We start from the raw sequence: 25,544 nt of genomic DNA, 5'->3' as shown, positions 1-25,544 counted from the left end.
CCTGACATCATTGTCTCAATAGTGACGTCATAAGTGTGCGCGCGGGTGGGGGCTCGACTGATACCTCACGTTAGCCCCACCCAAACCAGGAAGTGCATCTTTCTTTCATCATCATCATCAGCAGCAGCAGAAACTGCGACGTTCTGACCAAATGAAGAGTTAATATCTTCCTCCTGATGAAGACTATGGTTTAGTGCCTAATTATTCTGTGACAGTGGTGCTGTGGTGGTGTCGTCATGAGCGGATTATGAAACGGCAGCCTCTGCTGTTCCTATTGTTGTTGTTGTTTTTGTGTTGACAGTCGTGCTCGCGCACACCAAGGCTAACGTAGAGCTAATAACCGTCATTCCTCGGGGCTGCCGATTGCAAGGTTAGTACGTTGACCGCAGATGAGAGCTGTGAAGGCCGATACGTGGACCACGAGGCTCCGTTGTGTTTTGTTTACCTCCGTCAGCTCCTCGGTGTTTTAGAACCGCACTCCTCATTCTTCATCGCCTACCAAACTACCCGAGGTGACGTCATCTGCTGTAATTCACAACAACAGTCCTTCTCTGTGGCAAACTTGTTTTAACATTTAACTACTGAATTTGACATTACAGACAACAACATAATTTCAGTCGTAATTACACTTTACCTCGTTAAAATGACAGTTAAAAATATGCTCCATGTACTGGGTACACAAACTATACCTAATAATGTGGTTGTATGTGGTTGTATATTTTGAACCAGGATGGCCAGCTAACAATATTTGTTACCTTTGTTACCTTTAACGTTACCTTTTGGTTGTGGGAACGTTCCCTAGGTTCTCCTAAGGTTAGTTTTTGGTTGCACATTTGGTTCCCAGAACGTTGCCAGAACGTTATTTTGACACAAACTTAAAACAATCTTTAGAGAATGCTCTCTTTTGGTTCCCAGAACGTTCCTGTAACCAATTTTATCTCAACCTTTAGAGAACGTTCTCTAAAGGTTCCCAGAACATTCCCCTAAGTTACTTTTATACAACCTTTATACAACCTTTAGAGAATGTTCTCTTTTGGTTCCCAGAATGTTTCCCTAATGTTAATTTGTCTCAACCTTCATACATTAACATGACAGATTACACATTGCACATTAGGTAAATGAATAGGCAAACTTGATAGAATTAAAAGTTTTATTTTCAATGAACCAAACGTACAAAAGTCTATACAAAAACAAACTCTGGATATTCTCCTATTTTCCATAATATTCTAAACTCTAGAGATGGTTGTCGTAGAAAGTAGTACCAGTACCTATCTGCACCCAGGGAGAAATGGGGGATTGGGTGCCTTGCTCAGGGGCTCCCCAACCCTTGGGATTTGAGATGATAACTAGAAGGTTGCAAGCTCAATTTGTTTTCCTCTCCTATAAAGAAGTATTTACACTTACGCCATGTATTTTAGACTACAAATATAGGGGGAAACAACTCCATATGCACGCATTTTACTTAATAACGTTTCAGCCTTCAAGCCTTCACAGATCTTGAAGAAGACCTGAAGGTCAAAACAACAGTGAAACGTCTCAGCTGTAACCATTTTATTGCTCTCGTTCTATTCGGCGGACACTGAACACACCACCGTGTTAGGTCCTAACAAGATTTCAGCACTGACGTGACGTCTTCTATCCAAACGCAGGGTTTAGCCAGTATGTCAAAGGAGGCAGATCACCATGAGGGCGGAGGAGACGAGGAGTCAAAGGAGGAAAGGGACCAGGATGGTTCTGAGGAGACGATGATGAGAAGAGTCCGGGCAAATACTCCACAAGGTGAGGAAAAGGCTTCAAATGGATAGTCTGGATTTTCTGAAGACTATAAATTCTGTAATTTTGATTCTATAAAGTACTGACACACTGTCAGCAAACCAGGCAGAGACACAGACACAACACAAGGCTCACTTAAAAAAAATCAATGCCTACTTGTCATACGAATATATTTACTGCTTTATCTTGTGGCTAGATCTCTCACCAAAGTTCACAGAGAATATCAGCGTTTTTAGCTTTTGGTAACACAAGAGCTGCTGGTCTCCTCTTGGACAGTTTGTGCCACTTAGGTGATTCAGAATGAAGGAATCTACAAAACAATGCATTTGAACTCCTGTGTGACAAACCTCAGCTAAAATCAGTTTTGACTTTGTCTCCACTAAGAGAGAGAGCCTTTGTGTCTCAAGCTGGTTTTCGGCACAGTCAGAGAACTCTCCCTTTCATATTTTCAGTTGATGATATTTGCACTTTCATCTTCTTGAATTCCACCCAAACACCACCTTTTCTCTACACTACAACTTGAGTGCTGATGCATTTCCTCTCCCTCACAGCCAGTCCTCCCAAGTTCGTCTCTGTGGAGGAGCTCCTGGAAACCGCCAAGAACGTCACCAACATGGCTTTGGCTCATGAAATAATAGTCAACCAGGGTTTTCAAATCAAACCTGCAGAACTTTCTGAAGGAAGGTGATTATTTCATTTATGTACCTCAGTAACTTTAACTCAAGTCCTTGCTCCCGAGTTATCATGTTCCTGTGAAAGTAACGGTGCGTCATTCATCCCTGTACAGTTTGGAGCACAGAGTGAAAGAGATCATGCACAAAGCATTCTGGGACTGTTTGGATGCACAGTTGAAGGAGGATCCACCGTCATACGAACATGCTATCAAACTTCTCGCTGAGATCAAGGAGGTGATATGGGGCTTTTCTTGTATTCGAGAAATAATGATGTCTTTTCATTTCATGGCATTACTTCAATCGCTCTCTTTTCTCTACTCGTCCAGACTCTGCTGTCTTTCTTGCGCCCGGGCCACGGCCGCCTGCGCTGCCGCATCGAAGAGGTCCTGGACCTGCCTCTAATCCAGCAGCAGGCTGAGAACAGAGCTCTTGACATTGGTCAACTTTCCCAGTTCATTGTTGGGATGATGGGCTCGCTGTGCGCCCCCAGCAGAGACAGGGACATCAACAAGCTAAAAGAGATCACAGATATTGTGCCGCTGTTCAAGTACGTGAAGAGACAGGAGAGGCGCTATTATTATCTCTGCATGTTCCATGCCTTCATTCCAATCCATTATAGTGCCAAAGTTAGATTCTTCTGGATTGACATCAACATATGCTGCTGTCAGACATCCATTTAAGTCCAAACATGTTGCTGACTTTGTTTTTTAAACTTCTGTGGACATTTGTATTTGAGAATACAAATGTCGGTACCTCATAATGAGATGTGAGATAAAAGTTGCACTCTTAAGACATTATGCTTGTCTCAATGTTTTCTGTTTATTCATCTTTCTCCCTTGTCTCAGAGCAATATTCTCACTTCTAGACCTGATGAAGATGGACATGGCTAACTTTACCCTGAAGAGCATCAGGCCTCATTTGATGCAACAGTCTGTTGAGTATGAGAGGAGCAAATTCCAGGGGTTTGTGGAAAAACAACCAAGTAAGGAGGCCGTTACTAACTACATCAACTGTACCTTTTATACGGGCTAATGAAAGACAGTTTTGTAATTGCGATAATAATAAATAGTGATTTCTGTGATGACATGCAGAGTAAAATGATCTTCTGTTGTTTAGATGCATTAGACTACACTGAGAAGTGGCTCGAGGACACAGTGAAACACCTGAGAGAGTCTGGCCAGGATGGTTTGAGTGCTGCCTCATCTAACCCTCCATCTCTCCTCCTTCATAATGTCCATAATCATGCCTATCTACGCCTGCTGAAGTGGGACCAAGCCTCAGACCCGTTCCCAGAGGTACACACTCTCAATTCTGAAGATTAGCATCTTCTTTAAATGTTTTTAAAGCTGTATTTACCCCCTCCTCCTCCTCCTCCCCCCAACAGACAATGCTGATGGATAAAGCTCGGTTCCAGGAGATGCAACAGGAGGTCGATCGGTTAGTCCTGCTCTCCTCTGTGCTTCTCATAGTCTACACTACAGCTGGGGAGGCCATCTCAGGCCTGCCCGGGTTGATGGACACACTGAAGAACACCGTCAACGTCATGCTTACCGATATGCATGCACCGTAAGTACAAAACAGCCCCTTATGAAGACGATGGGGGGAGTGGCAACAGCCAACAGTCACTCTGGATCAGCTACTGAAAGCTAACAAAAAGTCATTGTCTCTCACAGAAGCTTCAATGATTTCAATAATTCACCATGTGTCTTCAGCTTGTGCCACTGCTTCTAAACCTGTTGTAATGTGTAACGCCATGTATCTTTTTATTGCTTACATGATATGTACAAGTCCTGGTTGTGCTGCTACACTCATGCCTAATTCACAATCCACTATTTTCAGCTCAATAAGCAGGTCACCCGACAAGTTTTGCAACTCCTGGTCAATCAGCCATATTGAGCAGCTGTTAAGCATGAAATATTAATTCCTGTGACTCTCTGAGACCCAACCAAAGCTTCTGTTGCCTTCAGCGCGGACCCCGGAGATTGAAAAAGGAAAATTGCACAGTGACTCCTACAACTCCACGTCGTGCGAACTTGGCTTCAGACAACTTCTTTTTCCTTCCACAGGTCTTTCAATGCGCAGGAGGCCTTGGCCACCATTGGAGAGAAGCTGTGTGTTGAACTAAGTCAGTGCCTCAGCCAACATGGCTACTCCCCATTCTCCCCTGACAGAAAGGACATTCTGAAGGGTCAGATCTCCGCCACCGTCCAGTCAGACAACACAGTCCGCAGGCTGATGGGTATGATGTCCAAGTGTTACTCCATTTACACATATCTTTATATACTCCACATATTTTTACTTTTTTAGGGTCCTAACTTAAAGGGGCCCCTCAATTGTATTGGGTTATATTTAGAGGTAGAGCCATAAAACTTGGTAGTTAAATATGATGGATTAAGCATCTCCTTTCCTAATCAATGAAAATCTTGAGATTTTTACTTTATCTATACCAAACTTGATATGTAGCTTTGGAGGACCAAGAGACACTGTGAGAAAGCGAGACCAAAACATGGCTGCCATCCACCGAAATAGTTAGTCAAAAGGTGAAGTGATGATTGGTGGTAACTCCTCAACCAACTGTGTCTCAGGCCCCTATTTAGAATTGTCCTCTAAAAGCATTTTAAGCCAAACCCATAGGGGGTGCATAAAATAGGTTAGAGCCCACACTTTGCCACTTGCTGATGTAATGACTATACTATGAATTAACACTTAAAAAAATTCATTGTGTGTAAAAAAAACCTACATGGAAATAATCCTGATTCTCATCCCTCTCCTCAGACTCTCGGGTTCAGACGTACCTCCTGTCTTTCCTGGAATCCAGTCAACCTAAGACCCCTCCTGCTCTCCCGGGAGGTTTGGCTCCGATCAGCAGAGAGCTGAAGGAGCTCGCCGATCTCTTCACCGGCCTCGTTAACTACAACAAGCTCGTCTACTCCCAATTCTACCAAAAAATTCTCCAGAACATACTGACAGCAGGGGGGATGTCCAGCACAGAGACGTAAACATGACATCATGATGTGGAAATTTTGTCTGCATCCCCCCCCCCCCCCCCCTAGTAACTGCCCATCATCTCAGTCACATTAACTCACAGTGTTGCTTATTATTGATTCTCAGCCTAAATTGTGACCTCACAATACTTATCCTGTATTTAAAAAATGTGTAAAAGCCTTTGTACAGAAATAGATCACTGTTTTACCATGCCCGGTCTTCATTCTAAGCTGAGCTAACTCCCCCCAAGTTGTAGCTTTGTATTTACACATCACATCAAGAGTGTTATTGACCTTTTCAATCAATCCTCCAAAAATAAGAATTAAGCACATGTTAAGTGTAGTTCCACCTCATACCACAGAGTAGCAGTAAGACCTGGGAAAACTATGTTTATGTGAAGAAGCTGATCAGTAAGAAACCAGTATAGAGTGGGTCAGTGATAGAGCGGGTTTGTCTTTCGACCAAAAGGTTGTGGGTTTGATTCCTGTATACCTGACACCTCCAAAGCCTGCTGTGCCAGCACTGACAAATGGATATAATAGATATTATATATTATATATTATAGATGTAGTATAGAAAAACTGCATTTACTCACCAACAAACAGCCTAATTTCACAAGCAGAGAGGATCACTTCTTTGTGGATTTCTGGCTCCTGGTTGGATAAAGTGCTGTAGGTTTCTAATCAGTCTGCAAACACAGAATGTAGAGTTATTTACACACATTTTAACTTTTACAGCAGCTTTAACAGGTCTTTAACAGCTTAAAAGCCTGGTGACATTTTGCATAGATGTTGAAATCTTCTCTGAGGGTCGGAATATTTGTACTGGATCATGGGGGCAATGAAAGATGTGCTGTGCAGCAGGGGGCCAATACCACACAGTATACAGAGCTGGTCTGAAAAAAAAAATAAAACGAGCATGGAACTCTTTTTTTTTAGTAAATTGTCACACAGAAAAGGGAAGATAAAGGTTGTGAATAAATTCAACTGAACAACTTTAATTTTTTTTTTTTTTTTTAACCCTTCACTTATGTTTGACACTTCGATTGTTTTTACCACATTTAGAATATTTATTTCTGACAAACACATTGCTTTGCCTCTTGGTCTTGACATTTCCAATGCAAATTTTTAACTTGAACCACAATTATGGTTGCTGTCATATTTTTTCATCACTCTAGATAGGTGGACATTTTTTTGTGAAAATGAAAAACCAGTGCTCATTTACGACACATTATTAACTGTTCTCCATATTTGTGACAAGTCTTCATCAAACATGTCAATAAAGCATTGTTAGTCCTAAACACAAGTGTTGTGATTTTGTCCTGCACCAGCTCTGGAAGAACAGATTAATCGGGGTCATGCAATTCTTCATTAAACACACTTTAATTGAAATACACAACTGGATTATTTCATGACAGTGAAATTGATAATAAATCAGTAAGTTTGATGACAACTAATGAACAATCGAAAACAGAAAAATATCCAGTGAGTGTCAGTTCTCTGGGAGTTTGGAGGAGAATAACCAAACTGGTTACAAGGATGTTAAAGGTAGTCAGATATTGTACATGAAAATCCCAATCCCATCTTTTTCTTGACAATGTCTGCATGCCTAAATGCATGGCGTTTCTGCTACATGATTGCTAGTTTAGGTATTCATGTTATACATTTGTTCATACAGTACCCTCCAAAAGGGAACAGTGCACATTCCTTTATTTTTGCCATAGATTAAAAACATTTGGGTTTGACATCGAAAGATGAATATGAGACACAAGATGAACATTTCAGCTTTTACTTCCAGGTATTTACATCTGGATCTGATACACAACATAGAAGATAGCACCTTTTATTTGAACCCAGCCATTTTTCATGTGAGCAAAAGTAATGGAACATGTGACTGACATATATACGGAAGCGTATTGCTGCCACATGCTCAGTATTGTTATAACGAGAAACTATCTTGTTATAACGTGATAATACTTTTATATAAAGTATATATCTCTATATTTTGACTTTTATTCAGATTGTTCTTGTCAGTAGGCTATGATACATGAAAAATAAATTAATGTTAGGGGACAATACTGAAGTGGTACAGCTCTGCTGTGAGGGTCCCTCCGCCCACCGCAAAGGGTAATCCGGTAAAGGGGCGTCCGGTGCCACCGCGGTAGCCAGGCGACAACGACTTTGTCAGACGACACATAGTAATGAAACATCAAGACGTCATTTACGTAGTAACGACGTAAAAACACATTATAACGACATTGCCAAACTACACACCAAGACAACACACCATAATGACACTGTCAAACAAAACATCATAACAACACTTTGTCAAATGACAACACGATGTAATGACACAAGGACATACTAGACAGCACACAAATGTCTTCTCACATGTTCAGTAGACATAGACAGAGCACATAGCGACATATTTTGGGCACAAATGGAACACATGTAAACATTAGTGTATGGTAGTATAAGACATTTATAGACACAGCTCTCCCATTCAAATTAAATAGTACATATGATCAATATTACTATGATTACATTATTATTATACACGTGCATACACACGCAAACACTCCTCCCCCCTTTCTCTCTCTCTCTCTCTCTCTCTCTCTCTCCTCCCTAACATTCCACACATGCGGAGAAGCAACAAGCTACCCCGAGCAGCAACAGCTAGCTGCGAGCAGCTAATTTTGTCGGACGACGAGGCGTCGACCATGCAAAAGTTTATAAACACGGGCGTTCGTCTCCATTAGAAACCGCGGTGACGTTCCGTGAAACCCGAGGCGGCTGTGGAAACCATGGGCCGTCGCTGGTGTGCGTAATTCCGTGGTATTTTGTGTTATTTTGGGCTTCAAATGTGCGAAAAGTCGCTCAGTCTCCTCTCGTCGTTGGAACAACAAGATGGCAGCAGTAGCGGCGGCAGCAACAGCAGCAGCAGCGGCGGCAGTGGCAGCATCATTGCGGGATTTGACCGTGGTGCGGGTCCTTGTCGTTAATAGCCAGTTCCTTGACGCCCTGGACGATGCGATTTACTGGTCTTCCTGAAGGTTTGTGACCTCGTCCGACTAAAACTTGAGGCTAAACATTTTCTGTGGTTCGTCAATCCAACGCTGTTAGGACTTAGCTTAGTTTGCTAACTGTGAAGCTAGTCAACTTTATCGATATATCAACAAAAGCTCATGAGTTATCCCTGGTGTATAGAAGTGAAAGTTGAGGTTCTGTTTAACTAATGCACTTGTTATTAAAGTGTTGTGTGACTTTGACTTCGACGTAAATGCTATTGTATGTGGGAAGAGCGTGGACGTGGAGTTTCTCACGTAAATAGGCTACGTAAACGGAACGGTTGCCTTACGCTAAGTATGAATTGGCCTGTGTGGTTGTTATTAAATATATATAAGGTGGTAACACAGTCTTTATTCCGCTGCCTGTCACGTACAACATAAGTTTCAACAGGTGTCAGGCTGGAGTTGCCCTTCCCCCAAACACACACGCACACACACACAGTCAGTTCCGTGCTCATTTTTCTTGTTAGTACTCTGTGACTTATATTATTTTGCACAGTCTAACCAAAGCATTATCCCTATCCATAATCAGTCAACGCCTACACCTAACTTTAATCTTACCTCAATTCAAGTTTTCATTCCTAATTTATTTAGTCTTCTCTACTAACCATAGCCTCAGAAATGAGGTTCTGTCTCGTTAGGATTAGGCCATTAGGACTACAGTTCTTTTAACAAGTCAGTTTTATACAAGATAAGGTCCCAAAGAGGTAACAAAATTGAGTGTACACACACACACACACACACTCATCCCATATGGCAACTGTCGCCTAAGTTGACCAGTAACAGGCTGTGTGTACAGCTGGCATTCTTGTACTACATTAAAATACACACACACACACACACACCCCTTGTTGTCATGACTCCATTTCAGGCCTGGATCTTGTTGCCCTGTGAGTTATCAGGGAACCTAGTTTGGCAGTGAGAGAAGATAAAGCAGAAGGTGTCACAGTTTTGTCCGTGTTTTGTCGTGTCTCACAAAAAAATGTCTCATAAAAATATGGTGGTTATGTAACCTTAGCAGGTGCTAGGTCACATCATGCAGACCAGCCATATGGTGGTGATTCTTCAGCTTTATTGCAAAAAACTGTGACTAACGTCATCAATTTAATTACCACTATTTGCCAGGCTGTGAATCGTGAGCAAAGGAAAATATGCATGAAATTGATCTCGGTTGAGGAATGCTGTTATTGCTACTAATGGCTTCAACAATTTTATCGACAGCGCCCAAGTTTTTGTGTGAAAGAGTTTTTTTTTTTAAAAAGGTTTGGTCATAATAACAGTAATTGTCTCCCTACCAGCAGCGTATGTGTTAAATCCCTACCAGTCATGTTGAGAGAAGTGTGTTGAATTGTCATGTTGACTCTGAGGCACACCCCTCTGCCTGTTTGAGCCTGTATCTGACAGCTTGAGAAGCAAAGAAGGCCACTGGCTCCCACTCAGCATTTCTTGTTGAGCAAAACTTTGCTCTTGAGACAGCCAATTTACGTGAGTGTGCGTTTGTATGTGTGTAATGCAGCTTAAAGCCAGAATCATGTGACTCTAAATGTGAACCCAGTCAGGAAAATGCAGGATGTGTGGCAGACTGGGTTTGCCTCTGCCTGTTTTTTGCCTGTTATCACAATGCCATGACTTGCTGCTTGGAAAGGAATGTACCTTTTGAAATAGAAGGGAGAAAAACACATTCAGGAGTGGAGATTGTATTAACTCAGTGAGCAGTGAACATGAAATAACAATTTTTTTAATGTCACACTCACACAGCATATGCTTTAAACCCATCACAAATCAGATATCTGACAAAGCAACATATGGTGCTTTTTCATATACAGTTCTAGTACTCGACTCTACTCGGTTTGGGTATCAGTCACTTCATTTTCCATTAATTCCTCAGGACAAATCAATAGTACCTCCTCAATGTGGACAGGGTCGTCTTAGCACGGCTGCCTGAAACTGCCGTAATGTCGTTTTATACGTGACACAAACGCATTGGATTGTCCCATCAGTCATTAAACACAGGAACATTTGCACCTCGTCAACAGCAGCTGTGTATGTCTGCCGTAACACTCTTGCCAGTTTTAAAAATGGCGGGTTTGATTCTTGTGTTGTATGTCGCGCTCATGACTCTTCCAGTGAAAACACTTTCTGACCAATCTGTGGCCGGCAGTCTGTTGACGTCACATTTTAGTGTCAACTGAGCTCACTTGGAACCTCACCAGAGCAGGTACCAAAAAAGCACCAGATACCAGGTACTATCCCTAATGGAAAAGCAATAATAAATTGGACAGTAATAAGTGGTTGAATAAACGATATAGAGGCACAATTCGTCTCATCAGTTGTAAACAAGACTATTCTGTTGGTTGTGTTTAATGTAAATCTCCAATCCAATCTCAAAATAAAAAGCGTACTTGGGAGTCAAATTCGACTTGGTTGTATCACTAAGTGTTGTTAACATTATGTCAGCTGAATTTGAGCCTTGGACTGAGGCAGCAGCCAGTGGAGATCAGTGTGCTCTCATGGATGAACCTAAGCACTTGACGATAACAGATTTTGATTCAAACTATTTCACTGTTGGGCAGGAACAATATCCATGAATGCCTCATGAAAAAAAAAAAACACTCTTCTCAGACAGAAAGGTTCATTACATCATTACTCTTTGAAATCAGTAATTTTGGTGTAACATCAGAGTTAAAGAAGACTCATCAGGCTTCGTGGTGTATTATTTCCCCCCAGGGTACTGCTTGCTTCGCTGTTCTACTTTGTGTGAAACTGACCCTCTAGTATAGCTTGCAGGGACAGGCCAGCAATGCAATGGGCTTCCCCCGTCTCCCATTTCACTTAACCAGTTCCCCTTTCCAGTAAGGGTGACATGATGGCTTAGATGTGTATTCGCTCTGGCAGCTTTTGTGGCTGCTTTATTTAGACTGCAATCTTGCTCACGAGGTGATAGGTAAGGTGCTATTTTAACCAGTATGTAGTTTTCTTTTTTGGTTTCTTGTGGTCACATTTTAAAATATACATGTTGCATTGGCTATCTTGACATGATAGAGCTTCTGTTAGTGAAATTTAATAACTGATGTCTGTATTTCAAAAGCAATCACTAAACCTAGGGTCTGTGCTCAGTGGCATGGGTTTCTCAGTCTCAGGGGTTACCAATGGCCATTTCTTGTCCTCCTCGGTAACAGCTCTTTTGATTCCAGCTAAAAATGATAGTAGGAAAATAGTCATAATGTGTGTAATAGTTATTGAGATTGTAAGTAAGAATACTCTTTCAGCCTCTGGCAGCCTTTTATCAGCTCTAGTCATTTATACCATACCCTTAATGTTAGATTATGATATTTCACATAATTCAATAGCACACAATGTTATGCAAATAGTCAAACCACAAAGTAACATCAGCATCACTTAAATTACTAACCATATGTTGTGGATGATTTATGTTGTTGGTGTTTTTGTCCTCTTCACTGCACATCCCACGTTGGTATGGGATGCATTTGTCTCCACCCAAATCAACAGGGTTGTCATATGATGGCACCTGTCTTTGCCAGTTGGTCACTCACAGTTGCTGGACCTGACTGCCTGATTCTTAACATGCAAACAACAATTCACCCTCACACACACTTACAACTTCTAAAAGACAGCACAGTGTTGACTTAAATGAACACATTGTAAGATATTAACTTGCTAGCCAGCTGTTAATTTCAAACTAATGTTACCATAACCTCACCAACATGCTACCGGAATGCTACCTTTGATTATACCACCAGGACAACACATTTTAGAGGTGCAATTAACGATTATTTTCAATTAATTAAAAATGATCAATTACTCCGTTGATAATTTTCTCGATTATTCGAGTACTTGTTGGGTCCAGAAAATGTTGAAAATGTTGATCAATGTATCTTAATGTTATGTCTTGCTTTGTCCACAAACCAAAATGATTTACCTTTTAATGATTTATTTGTTTTATGGAGCAAACAAACCAGAAAATATTCACATTTAAGAAGCTGAAAAATCAGAAGGCTTGTTTTAATTATTGAAAAAAAAAAAAAAAAAATACATCAACAATTAATCTTATTATCAGAATAAATGACAATTAATTTAGTTAATGGAATAATCGAATAATAATTGCAGCCCTTATAAATGTAGCCCCCTTTTTACCCTGAATAATATGCTCTGAATATGACTGCCTTCCACACTACCCTGGTGTTTCAGAGCACTGAAAACAATATTTTGGGACTTTGGAACCTTTCGAAACAGTGATGCAACAACCATAATTCTCTCTCTGATCGGTTCTTATCAGTTATCTGACTGCAAGCTGTAGATAAAACATCTTGTCAAAACCAACTTCACTTTCATTTTGTTGTTGTTCTCGTCAAAGATACTCCTGCTCCTACTTTTTATTGTTGATAGTTGAAATGTTACACTCATGCCCAATGAGCATGAAATGTAACATGATAAAAGTTTTTCTAGACACAGATTTTTTGTTAAAGTCCTTTTTTCAAATTAAAACATCATGGTGTGTATTTAGCCATAGCCAAATTGTATTGTTGTTGACAGCAGCTTGAAGTAATAATATTCGTAAATGAAAACATGTCGCAGTGTGTCAACCTGTAACCTTTTTTTTCTTTTCTTTTTTAGGTATGGCCTCGCAAGTCTTGGTTTACCCATCACACCTGCACTCATTTCAAACAAGTGCCTTAGGAACCAGCAGACAAACAGAAGAGGCCCACCACAGTAATAACATCAGAGCCTTTCAGCATCAACCACCACCCAAGACCTATGTGATTGGAGTCAACTACGGAATTGCCTATCCAAATAACGTTATCCCTTCCTCAGCCGGGGCTGATTCAGGGAGACGACACAGGGGAGTGCACCTTGGAGAAAGGGAGGAGTGGGCTTTACTGACGGCAGGGTGGCAAAGAGAGGACAGTTTTGAGCAACAAAGATTGGGTCCAGCTGGGATCCAGAATCAGGAGAGTCTTTGCCAAAACAGGGGCCCTCAGGAAGTGAGGCCTCAGGGGGACAGTGGTGGAACTCCATCAGGCGCAGGCTTGTACTGTGGGCTACTGAGGAGGGGCTGTATCAGAGAAGAGGAGGAGGAGAGCAGAAACAGGAGAGTACAAACCAGAGGGGGATACGTTCAATTTCTCGAAACAGGTGTCACCCAGAGATGTGAGCAAAACAGGGTAGTTGACGGTAGAGAACAACCGCAGGAGAAAAACTGCATTGGAACCATGCAGATAGTGGAGGAGGTATCTGCTCTATCTTCACTTCCTCCATCTGTGGCCATGTTGCAAACCAGCACTGGGAACAATACAGACACTGTCAGAGCAGGGGGCAAAGGAACACTGCCTGCTCAACACAGCACAGTGGATGGAGTGAAAGGCATGGAAATCAAGCCTAACGGTAGTACTGAGGCAGTGGCAGGGGCTACGGTGACCAGAACTGGATCTGGAGACGGGGACTATCAGTTAGTTCAACACGAGGTTCTGTGCTCCTTGAAGAACAGCTATGAGGTGTTTGAGTTTCTGGGTCGTGGAACCTTTGGTCAGGTGGTTAAGTGCTGGAAGAGGGGGACGCATGAAGTAGTGGCTGTTAAAATACTCAAGAACCATCCATCCTATGCACGTCAGGGACAGATTGAGGTAAGGGATTTTTTGTCTTTTTGTTGTGTAAATGTTTCATTGATAGTGGTGTACTTGTAATCATGGGATAACCGATGAGTCTGGAACAGTGCCCTAGTTGCTTGTGACTGTAATTTGTCAAGGCATCACACCAGCACGTACTTTCATTTTTACATTCCATTTGCTGAATTTTTTCCCCACTGTTTTCTTTTTACTCATCATGTTGTGAACTGAATTTCCTTATCTGTTTCTGAATCTCCAGGTGGAGATCCTTGCCCGGCTGAGTAGCGAGAATGCGGATGAGCACAATGTGGTGCGTGCTTTGGAGTGCTTTCAGCATCGCGGCCACACCTGCCTGGTGTTTGAGATGCTGGAGCAAAATTTGTATGACTTCCTCAAACAGAACAAGTTCAGCCCACTGCCACTCAAAATCATCAGGCCTATTCTACAGCAGGTAAAGTGTTGGTTTTCATTCATGGGACTTCTTTGTCGATCTGTATCCATCAGTCTATCATAAACTTGTGCACCCACCTTTATCCTGCAATCACGTCTGCTCTCATATTTGTATTTATTCACAAATGTTTGCAGGTGGCAAAAGCCTTAAAGAAACTTAAGTCTCTTGGATTGATCCATGCTGACCTGAAGCCAGAGAACATCATGCTGGTGGACCCTACCAGGCAACCCTACAGGGTCAAGGTCATTGACTTTGGCTCTGCCAGCCATGTCTCCAAGGCTGTCTGTTCTACTTACCTGCAGTCCCGTTACTATAGGTAAGGAATTTCACTTCAATTTCTGAAAAGGCCATAGGATCAAAACCTATGAAAAACAGCTTTTACTCTTCAAAAGTGCTTGAAGGGCATCATCCTACAGTGGCTAAGGCTTCAGTAAGTTACAGCTTAGTTAATTATTCTGTGACCAGAACCCAGACTTTGTAATTGTAGCAACTTGCATTTTTCCTGTTTCATATGCAGTATTTAATTTTGGTCCAAATTTTGTCTTGAATTTTTTGCTGTTGCACTGCACTCACACATAAGCTGCGGAGATTGCAACTGAAATGCTGCTCATTCACTTTAAAAGTTTAAAAGTGTTACATGTCTGCTGAAAGGTATCATGACTCCTTTGCTTTGTTTTGCTTGTGTTTGATGGAAGTTAAGAGAAGTTGAACTTTTTTATGCTGTTTGAGCTCAAACACTACACCGTCCAAACATCTATCTCAGTCAAGGTTGTCCTCTCTGTTGTTTTGTTTTTTTTGACCCAACTTTACCATCACTTGTAGAGCATTTGCAGTTCTACACAGTTCTGAAAGTCACATCCAACACCAGATATGTCCATATTAAAGCAGCAGGCTACATGTTATGCAAGATTGTATAAGATTGCTCCTTTTGTGCTGCATGTATTAACAGTTGTTAGTATTCGAGGCAGTTGAGTGGGTGTTGTAGGCTCTTATAACAACCCACAAATCACCTTACAACACTAAAACTAAAAAGAAATTGCCCACAGATGAAAGTGAAATGTGTTATGTTGTAAATGCTAGTCAGTTTTGTTATGACGGAAACCAAAAGTGCAGATTCAACAAAGGTACACGTTGTGCATTTGGTAGAACCCCAGCTGGTTTTAAGCAGAACACAATGTTTAGAATTGAGATTAACAGGGGAAAATATTTTTTGAGGAAGCTCAGATATGCTTTGAAATGTCATTTGTTATCATGATAACCCACACAGAGTGTGAGTTTGTAATGTCCCATGGGTTGTGTAATGTGTGTGCCCATTTCCCACAGGGCTTAGCAATGTCTTGTTCCACCCTATATGTTTCAGGGCCTTCTCTCTTCTTATGTAATGTGAAGTGCTCTATATGAACTGCACACTGGGAGCTCCATGGAGTGCACATAATTGACCCCACTTCTTGTTTTTCACTGTTGTCCTCCTCTTTGCATCACTCCCTCATTCTTTTCTTCACATGCACATGCATTTTTTGGACGCTTGCGTTCATACTTATGTCTGATCGTGTTCAGGACGTCACACCCTAATCTCTGCCGGTGTTGCACAACCTGCAGAGGAACTGAGATGTTTATTTGAGGAACAGTGTCATTTAAAAAAAAAAAAAAAAAAAAAAGTGGCACATCTCCAAGGCTGAGAGAGAGGGAATGTGGTTTTGAAGTACGCTAGAATTGTCAACTCTGGAACTAAATTTCACTGAGTTATAAAAGCTGTAATCTCACATGCTGCAGGATATATCAAATCAATGCTGAGGTTCCATGTCATACAAATTACAATATTGATTTGTCAGTAAAAGCTGCTGTAGTTTATGTATTTGTTGTCATTGTGCTCTTGTCCAGCAGGTGTTTGCTTTTTGTTGATGACAGAACAGTAGGCTACAACTTCTTTCACCATTTACTTGTGGCAGGTTTCAGCAAGTCGGTTGATCTGGTTAGGTTAACCATTACCAAATCCCCAAACATTGTGCAAGCTATGAACAATGTTGTTGAGTTACTGGGTTTGTCAGCAGCTATTGCACTGCACACACCCACCATTCCACTCTCTGGAGTCCTGATGTTATTACCCTGTAAAGTAACTCAGCATTTTTTTTTAGTTCATTCAACTGAGAGAACCAAAATGCCAACGATAATTCTGGATGTAATCTTGCATATACAGGCCTATTTTCACAGCTCTGTATCAGCACTGGACACAGTCTGGCTCCTCCTTGCATGTTGCTATAGGGGATTTAACAAAAATGGGAAAAGACAAATACTGCATTCAGCATCTCGTTTGCTAGTTTGGTGGTTGTTGTTTTTTGCATTTGTTTCTTGTTAAAAAGTGGAATGAGATTAGGTGGAGAGTGCGATGTTAGGCATGCGGCTTTATACCCTCTTTCTACACCTGATGATTTAGACTCTCAGGGCAACTTGGCGACTTTGGCAAAAGCCATTTTCTCGTTCCCCCTTCTCCTTTGGGCATGAGGAGACGACGCATTGCTGTTACATAACATAGCAGCCTTGCTCACCGTTGGCCTAGTTCAGTATGTACGAATGCATTCATGTGTGTTTTGTCTTTGAGCAAAGGCAGTGGGCATTGCTGAGATCAGTTTAAAAGGGCCGGCACTGAATTTCAGGAAAGTCACTGGGGACACGACAGATGAGGAAAGAATGTGGTATGTGAAAATCCACATTTAGATCCAGGAAAAAACATTCAGACATTCCTGTGTGTTTCTGGGTGTGCACATGTATGTGTTCCCCTGTCCATGCAGCAGCTGCCAAGGCTGGGTCCTTCATGTAGGTTACAGTGTACCCTAACATGATTCAAAAATCACTCCATTCACACATGATCATGAACTTTTATATGTTTCTAGGATAATACATTGTTTTATCATAATGGAAAACTTTACATATATGTGGCACAGGTTCACATATTGACTAGAAATCTGGTGAAGTGTCGCATAGATTTAATTTATTTTTGCTTGCAAATCAGTAAATAACGCAACGCTATTCAGTTGAAAGATTACAGACATTGACTTGAGGCCTGATAACTCAAGTATTGACTGTACTCGGATTGATGAATAGTAATTAATATATTAATTCATTATTGTTTATTACTTGCCCCTGAATTGTATGCTTTGCATACATTTATTCACTTCATGTATTCAGCTTCTATTTTGAACAGTAAATCAACTCTTTGAAATGGTGACAATAAGCCTTTTTGTCACTGGAAAAGCCCAGGTGTTAGAGAGGACAGTGTGACAGTGACTGTTCATTTTCCTACAGACCTGTTAAAATGTCTGCCATGAAAAAGGCCCACTGTGTCATTTGCTTTTAGTGTAAATCCTCATATTGGCTCTAAGTGGAGCTGATATGGTTTGATTAAAATTGGACCTTCTCTTTGGTGGGGACTGGGGACTCGAGACTCTATTAACACACCAGGTTTAGTGACTTTGCTACAACACTGTCTGATGATTTATTTGCTTCTATCTTATCTTATCTGCCTTGCACTTTGTGTCTGTGAATGTATATTGGTAGTTCGTTCAGCCTTTCAGCCTCGTATACATTTGTATTTTCATCTGTGCAGTGTGCTTCGGTAGGTCTGTACATGGCTCATAGGGAGAGGTCACCACACTGTACCACACTTTTCCCCCTTAACTATGATGACAGTTAAATTTATGTAACTGGGACAGTGCTCAACACACCTGCTGGGCTTAACTAACGTGTTAGGAACCTTGGCTCGAGAATATGTTAGAAACAAAACAAACAGTAAAATAGAAATAGTTAGTAGCATAACCATTAGTAACACATGTACAGCATACAAAACAATGTTTCGGTCTTGAATAGTGTGTCTGTCTCCCTCGAGGTATGTGTCACTTTGTTTGAACATCAGGTTATCAGAAGAGCAGTTTGCAGAACATATTGTCTCTTCAACTTTAGTGCTCATATTGCATAATGACTGTACTGTATTGTTACCGTAGTTAAGTTGTAAAGAAAAACTGCCCTCACCACAGTGGGTAGGAGTTCTTTTTTCTTTGCAGCTCTGGGGTTTTCCCTGGATTTTCCACATAGGGTATCATTGCCAGATATGTGGCTGTGATGCTAAAGTTAGTTAAAGTGGTCTTTAACTCGAATAAAAGTATGATTTGAGACACAAATGTCTATATTTTGTAGGGTAGTGTTTATTGTGGTTCAATCAAATCCTGGTGAGTTTTCCCCCTTAGCACAGTTCATTTGGTCCAGCAACTGTCTAGACCGCTTGAAAGTGGTGGTCTTGGACTCTTGTATGTGAACCATGGAGCAGTTCATAACTGGTGTGAACTCTCTCCGCGCCTTTCACTGGAAGTTTTCTTTCACTGGAAGTTTTCTTTCACTGCTTCAGCCTCAGTGCTCTCATCCACATCCACAAGGGACGATAGCTGCCGTTTAACGGCATATATCCTCTGACTCTGTGCTGACTTTTAAAGGGTTCTCCTCCCAGTTCTCTCCGCTCCTCACTGGGGAATGTAGCTGACAACACTGAGGCTGAAGCCGCTCCACCACACCCGCCCACCGGCCACCTGCCAGTCCTGAGGGTTCTGCTCATCACCAGAGCAGCAGGGCAGATGAACATTAACCTATATATCGGTTATATAGCAATGTTGTGAACATTTAAGCGTATTTGAAAACCAAGAGTGCCAAGTAATGTCTTGGAGTTTTTTTTTTGTTTTTTTCTACACATGACAAATGCAGTTGGAGATTGTCTGCGTAAGACCCATTTATAACAGCAGGAAGATCTCCGGAGGATCTAGGATAGTAAATGGAGCCTGTCTCGAACATGCTCAAACACAGACTGACGTTAACTCCATTGGTGCCAAATGTTTGTATGTTTACTACAAGGCTGTAAGTCTCAGGTAATTGAGAAGTTTGGACCGATTATTCACATCTTAAACTACAGAGATACTGAAAAAGGTGCAGTTGGATGCAGTCCCGAATTCAAGGTGTCAGTATTAATTAAAATGTCAATGTCACCCAGCACTAGCTGTGCATGAGTTTCACACTAAAGCCTCTCTTTCATGCTTGTCTGAAAACCCGTCGCACAGAATCTGTTGTGTTTGAGTGCATGCAGCCGTTCAGGTGAAACCTAATTGCTGAATTCTTGCCTAGTCACTTGGATAGTTTTTGTGCTTAAACTGAAAACACTATAAAGTGGTACCATGAACTTGATCTCTATCTATGGCTCTGGCAGGAGCCATTCATTGCTTGTCATGCTCTGATGTGTTGTTGCCATGGCAGCATGACAAAGCAGGGCCTGGTTAGGTGACTGCTCTGTCCTGTGGGTGCTGGTGACGTAAAGCTGCCTCCCACAGTGAAAATGGAGCACTGGTCTATGTGAATAATTCAGCTAAGCAGCTCAGGTGGCAGGAAGGATGGCTATCATCTTAGCATGCTTACAGATTTCAGCAGCTTGTGTCAGCCTGCATCCACTCGCAGTGTGATTTTCTTTTTCACATTCAACAGGTGTTCTTTTACATGAGCACCTAATTGCCTCACTGTACCACGTGCACATATTTGTTCATCAAGAAGGAAGAGCAGTCAGATCCTGAGGAGCTTCACTCTTTCTGTGTGACTCCACAGAAAAACAAAGCTCATACCTGCTGTTATGACCTGAGTTTAGTGTTGGAAACATCTCTTTTCAGTTATATTGTCCCTGCTAGGCTCTTTCTTTTCTTTCATTGGTGTTTGTGCAAATGTCATCTTATTTGCACAGAGGCTGGTGATAGTGAAGAAGGTGATTATTAGCAGATACTTATACTGATGCAGTAGCTACTTTATGTATTTTCCTAATGCATATCAAGTAGGGATGGGCATAATTAATCAATGATCGATTAATTGATCACTAAGAGTTCTGTCGATGACGTAAATTTTTTATCAAAGAAACTAATGCAGGTTCTGTTGCGTAGTCGATGGAGATCGGTGCCCCACCTATCTGGCTATTCCAGAGGCTGGGGGAGACGAGCCTGCGCAAAAACTGGAGTCGCAGCCTACCAGTCCCAGGTCTCTGCTATGACACAACTCCTACACAGGTACCTGTGCATCATGGCAATGTCAGTCCCCTCAGAGTGGGTGTTTTCGGCGGCTTGACTGATAGTCACCAGGCTGCAGTTGCGTCTGACCCCAGAGTAGAGATGCACAGATGAGCTGTAATGGCATCCGCACCCTCTACTAAATATCAATTATCCACCTGCACCAATATTTTTTTCAACAATTGATACCTGCACCCGCCGCCACCCGATCATCATTCATTGTAGTGGTAGGCTGCCTACTATAGATGCACGGATAATCCATTGGGAGGTGAATCGCGTGAAAAAACATTTGGATGAATTTCGGGCAGGTCGCGGTTGAAATGAAAAAAATTAATAATGCATAGGCAGCATGCAACTACAATAAATGATAAACGGGTGGAGGACGGGTGCAGGTTTTCATTGCATTTTTGATATAGCTATAAATAGTGATTTTTAATATAAAAATATTAATGATTAATCGATTATCGATCATGAATTCTCTTCTCCCAACGATCAATTAAGAAAATTTAATCGATTTGCCCATCCCTCATACCAAGGGATAAAGTCTGTCCTGAATAATACTGATGACATTATTTTCTGTGGAAAAATGTTATTCATTTTGTGCCCACTTCCCTGTGGGGAATTCTCAATGATTTCAGTGAAGACGGACCTTGGGTTGAAATCAGATCATAGATCAATGTCATAGTTTTAAAGAGTAACCATATAAATGGAGCCTTTGTGTGTGTGTGATATTTCCGTGTTTAACTGCACATTCTTGTTCATGCTCGTGTAACTTGATCTGCTGTTCCAACATTAAGCCGCATTGGTGCAGTTTAGATATGCGATCACCCATGGATCAGCTTTGTAAATGCATGATGAGTCCTGTCTTATCGTGTTTAACATCACTTAGAGAAACACAAACACACTTGCCTGCCATGTTTCTGTTGCAGTGGTAGGTTGCCTTAGAGTCGGCTGCTCTCTATTATAGCTGGTTACTTCTAGAATCTGGTCCGGCTGCCAAACACCTATGGTGTATGTGTGTGCAGGTGTGTTAGGTGTGTGTTATGTGATGAGCTGTTACGTCTCTGAAAACCTGGGACCGTTGCTGCAGATTTTAATGACTCCATTTATGGGTTGCTGCTTTTCTGCCAAACGCACACAGTTCTCTTTTCCTTTGTCCCTATATTCCCCTTCCCCCTAACTGTTTGAGAACATGTTTATTTGCAATAGAACACTGGACAGCTATACACTGGATATACAGCTGGGGGACATAACCGTTTTTTATCAATATATTTATATAACTTTTACGTAACTACAACAGCACTTTTTTTTTTAAAAGTAAAACCTGGTAAGGATGGCAGCATTCCAAGTTTCAGACAAAATACAGGCGCACAAATTAACAATACTGAAAACCAGACAAAAACAGACGCTTTTACAGTAAAAACTAGAACTTCCCCATTTATGTTTCTTGTGTCTCCGCATGACCTGTTTCCTAATTTGCCTTTAACGTTCAAGTTTTTCAACTTTTTTGTGTGTGTATTGCAAATTGTACTTTGTTTAATGAGGAAGTTGATTAATATAGTCGTAATATCTTATATTATCCTCCTTTGCATATTAGTATGGCATATGAATTTGAAATACTCTCCTTCCTTGTTAAACACTTATAGTAGTTTCTAAATATCTTATTTGTAAAAAGAAAGTTTGACATCTTTCTCTAGGTGCAGTCGATGCTGATTGGTGTTAGCATTTAAAACTGCAGAACAATTGGTGTGTCTGCTTTGCAGGAATGCTTTGTAAATGTCCACGGAAGTTGGCCTCACTGCTCTTTGTGGCATTGCATAACATGTCTTCTTCCTCTCGAAGGAGCAATAGGAAATGGCAGAGTGTAATTTCCTCCTCTAGGCCAAGGACGACAGAAAACATAGTCAGTGCTGTTAAATCAATAGACATAACATTTGCACATATAGTCACGCATCAGTTCACAGTCATAAACACACAGAGCAATGAGTAATGGCCTCGTTTATCATATTCACATGTTACATTTGTTGTCTTGTGTCCATTTGTTGCTTGGCAACAGCCATTTCCCTCATAGTCGTCACAGGAGTGGTTGCTATTTGCAGCGCGGTTGCTCAGCTGCTGTGTCCAGGCCTAATAGCCCATTGTTACAATACTGATGTAGGATTACCAATCCTCTGAACTGCATAGGTGGCACAGTCCCACTTTGGAAAAGATTGATTCATTTGTTGCTCTAACCCTGTATGCATTTGTCTCATTTCATATGGGTATTCAGTTTGAGATCCAGGAGTAAGTTGTTGATTTAAACCAGTGTGTTGCCCACACATATATTTGTCATGAAACATGGTTTCTTGAACCATTCCTCAATCCAGTCTCTTGAGAATAGGTTATGAAGCCTGTTTAAACTGATTGTTAAGGTTTTTTTTGTGTGGTCAGTGCTGACTGAAACTTGCTTGGCCTCAGCACAGTTACCCAAGGAAGAGCTGATGTTTGCCATTTGACAAAAGGCTAACCTGATAAAATATACACTACCCCTACAGTGTCCTTATTAGAATATGTTTGCCACTTAATTTTGCTGTTGGACTGCCTTTTTTGACTTGAAATTTGTGTTCAGGGACAAAGGAGCTGCTGGTGTACTGGTGCCTGCCTTGGCAAGTTTGTGTCACTTTTCTAAATCCAAACAAACTATCTCTAACACTGACACCATATGTGTGCCATGATGTACTTGCCATGATGAACTTTAATGCGGGAGTGAACGGTTTACAAAGTGACACAAACAAAAAAGTTTCCAGCCGCAAAAACTTTCTTTTTGAGCTCCTTCTGGGAAAAATTGCATCCTAAATCCAAGTGCTGCCTCTGTTGTGACATAATAGGCACATTTTCCTCTGGGCTGTGACAGCGTGACTGCTTTTTGATGCTGCATGATGACCAGATCCAGACATAACCTTTTCTCCCTTTCTTTTCTTTCTGTAGGGCTCCAGAGATTATTTTGGGCCTGCCATTTTGTGAGGCCATAGACATGTGGTCACTGGGCTGTGTGATAGCTGAGCTCTTCTTGGGTTGGCCTCTCTACCCCGGAGCACTGGAATATGACCAGGTAAGATTCCTCTCACTCACTCACACAAGAATTACAGACTAGTATTTATTACACACCCCAACAAATACTTGCACTTCTGTTTTAAGTAAAACGTCCCTTAGGATGGGAAAAAAATTAAATGTTGGTCATGAAAATCATAACATTAAAATCTCATATCATCCCATGCCTTAAACCAGTTGACAGAAAATTATGACTTGGCCTCTAAACTTTGAATTTGTGACGTCTGGTCACTCTGTAATTCCAACTTGTCCTCGCAAAAATAGAAAGGCATTTACACACTGATTTGCCAAAGGAGAGAAAAGCAGATATATCTACTCACAGGAGGAGAAGACAACGTAAACAAAAGGAAATTAATATTTTTCTGAGATTAAAATCATTAAAATCTTAGGTCTATCCCATCACAGAAGTATCCAGAACAGAACAGTTGAGCCTTGATTTGTTGTTGCTCCCTGATCTCTTGCTCGCTCGCTCTATGTAGTGTGTATAAATCCACTTAATACTAATCTGGGGTGACTGAGTCAGGAAATTGTTGTTGGTAATATGTGATTATCTTCCCACAAGGTTGTGCAGTTTGAGCTAAACTTCTGGGACTGGAGTCCCCTGGTGAGGGAGAGGGAGCATGGGAAAAGACCCACATCTCATTCACAGACCAGTGCAGGATAACTGTAGTTGCTTTAAGACATATCTTTGAAGAGTAGAATTAAATCCACCATGGATAAATGTGGATAAATGGACACTCTTGTACTGTCGGGTCAGATAAATTATGAGAGACGATGATATTTGACTTTTTTATAGCCTTCTATGCCAAACTGAAAGTTTGAAATTTGCTACATCTCCAAAAAAACCAAAAACACTTGTTCTAAACATTCTAATTTGTCAGGATTCAAAAGTTGATGGCTTGAACAGTGAGAGGCTTTGTTGAATGCCCGTGCATGCGTCTGTTTTTGTAAGGGGTGAGGTTTGACAGTGTGTCACTCATGCGTGCAGCAGCAGCTTGCAGATTGACTCATCATCAGTCACAGATTGTGGCTGATAGAGCTTTGCTCTGTTGTGTCGCCAGACGCACACACTCTCCCATGCACATTGATCCCCCACAAGCATACAGTGCTGTGCTAAGGCTCACTGCAGTTCCACTCTACACAGCAAAATGTATTTATAAACATAAGCCTGATGGTAGCCATGTGTGTACACACACACACACACTGTGGTGTCAGCAGGTTCTGGCCAGTCACTGTTTGTTCTGGGCCATAGACGTGCACGTGTGCTCTTGTGCCCTGTACACATGTACACACACTAAACTTTTTTTTGGAGTGGAATGCCTTGAGTATCGTTGTACTGTGTGAGGTTGAGTGATTTCAGTTGAACCTGGGATATTTTAAAGAGGCCATCGCATGGTAGCTATGATGATGGCTATCTCACTTATATGTAAGAACTTGAAGTCATTTTTATGATCAAAAACCTCCTAGTCGCAGCAAACAAGCCGATGTAAATGTCTCATCACTGACGCTCTGGTCAGCCGCGCTGTTTCAGACCAAAACCCCACCCGCAGAACACAGATTGTCTTGTGATTGGCTAGTTACCTGGAAGTGAAGTAATTGGCACGTCAGCTCTCAGACCCACAGCTCCCCCTCTGGAAAGGCAGATGCACCGCTAGCAATTATCAAAACATTGAGTAATGCCGTCGTCGCGACCCCTCACCGTAATCCCTTACGCATTTGATCTGGAGTCTGACCCAGAGTCAGAAGACAGTGTGACAAGTGAACCACCTCCATCGCAAAGACTGCTGCAGGACGCCT

The 25,544-nt window shown here is 41.5% G+C and overlaps 2 protein-coding genes across 3 annotated transcripts in view; both read left to right on the top strand.

Moving 5' to 3' along the window:
* The first annotated feature begins 83 nt into the window (after nt 1-83).
* tcp11l1 (t-complex 11, testis-specific-like 1) lies at nt 84-6,737 on the top strand. Of its 2 annotated transcripts, none has more exons than XM_058646385.1 (10): nt 84-370; nt 1,650-1,779; nt 2,325-2,457; nt 2,561-2,681; nt 2,774-2,994; nt 3,293-3,429; nt 3,564-3,742; nt 3,832-4,013; nt 4,514-4,686; nt 5,223-6,737. In XM_058646385.1, exons 2-10 carry the CDS (start codon nt 1,662-1,664, stop codon nt 5,444-5,446), a joined length of 1,488 nt encoding a protein of 495 aa, XP_058502368.1. In that variant the 5' UTR covers nt 84-370; nt 1,650-1,661; the 3' UTR covers nt 5,447-6,737. The 2 variants fall into 2 exon arrangements, with proteins under 2 accessions (XP_058502368.1, XP_058502369.1); XM_058646386.1 differs by lacking the exon at nt 84-370 and adding an exon at nt 378-512.
* Nucleotides 6,738-8,082: 1,345 nt separating this feature from the next.
* Nucleotides 8,083-25,544, top strand: part of LOC131469598 (homeodomain-interacting protein kinase 3-like) — a 34,314-nt gene continuing 16,852 nt past the window's right edge. Inside the window, exons 1-5 of the mRNA XM_058644728.1 lie at nt 8,083-8,484; nt 13,135-14,141; nt 14,383-14,574; nt 14,709-14,890; nt 23,625-23,748. Coding sequence (XP_058500711.1) covers nt 8,460-8,484; nt 13,135-14,141; nt 14,383-14,574; nt 14,709-14,890; nt 23,625-23,748 — 1,530 coding nt within the window. The 5' untranslated portion in view covers nt 8,083-8,459. The remainder of the gene's footprint in view (nt 8,485-13,134; nt 14,142-14,382; nt 14,575-14,708; nt 14,891-23,624; nt 23,749-25,544) is intronic.

Source organism: Solea solea, chromosome 12, assembly GCF_958295425.1.
Source record: "Solea solea chromosome 12, fSolSol10.1, whole genome shotgun sequence".
NCBI lineage: Eukaryota > Metazoa > Chordata > Actinopteri > Pleuronectiformes > Soleidae > Solea > Solea solea.
The sequence above is the reverse complement of the archived record's forward strand: the minus strand, read 5'-3'. Positions and strand labels throughout refer to the sequence as shown.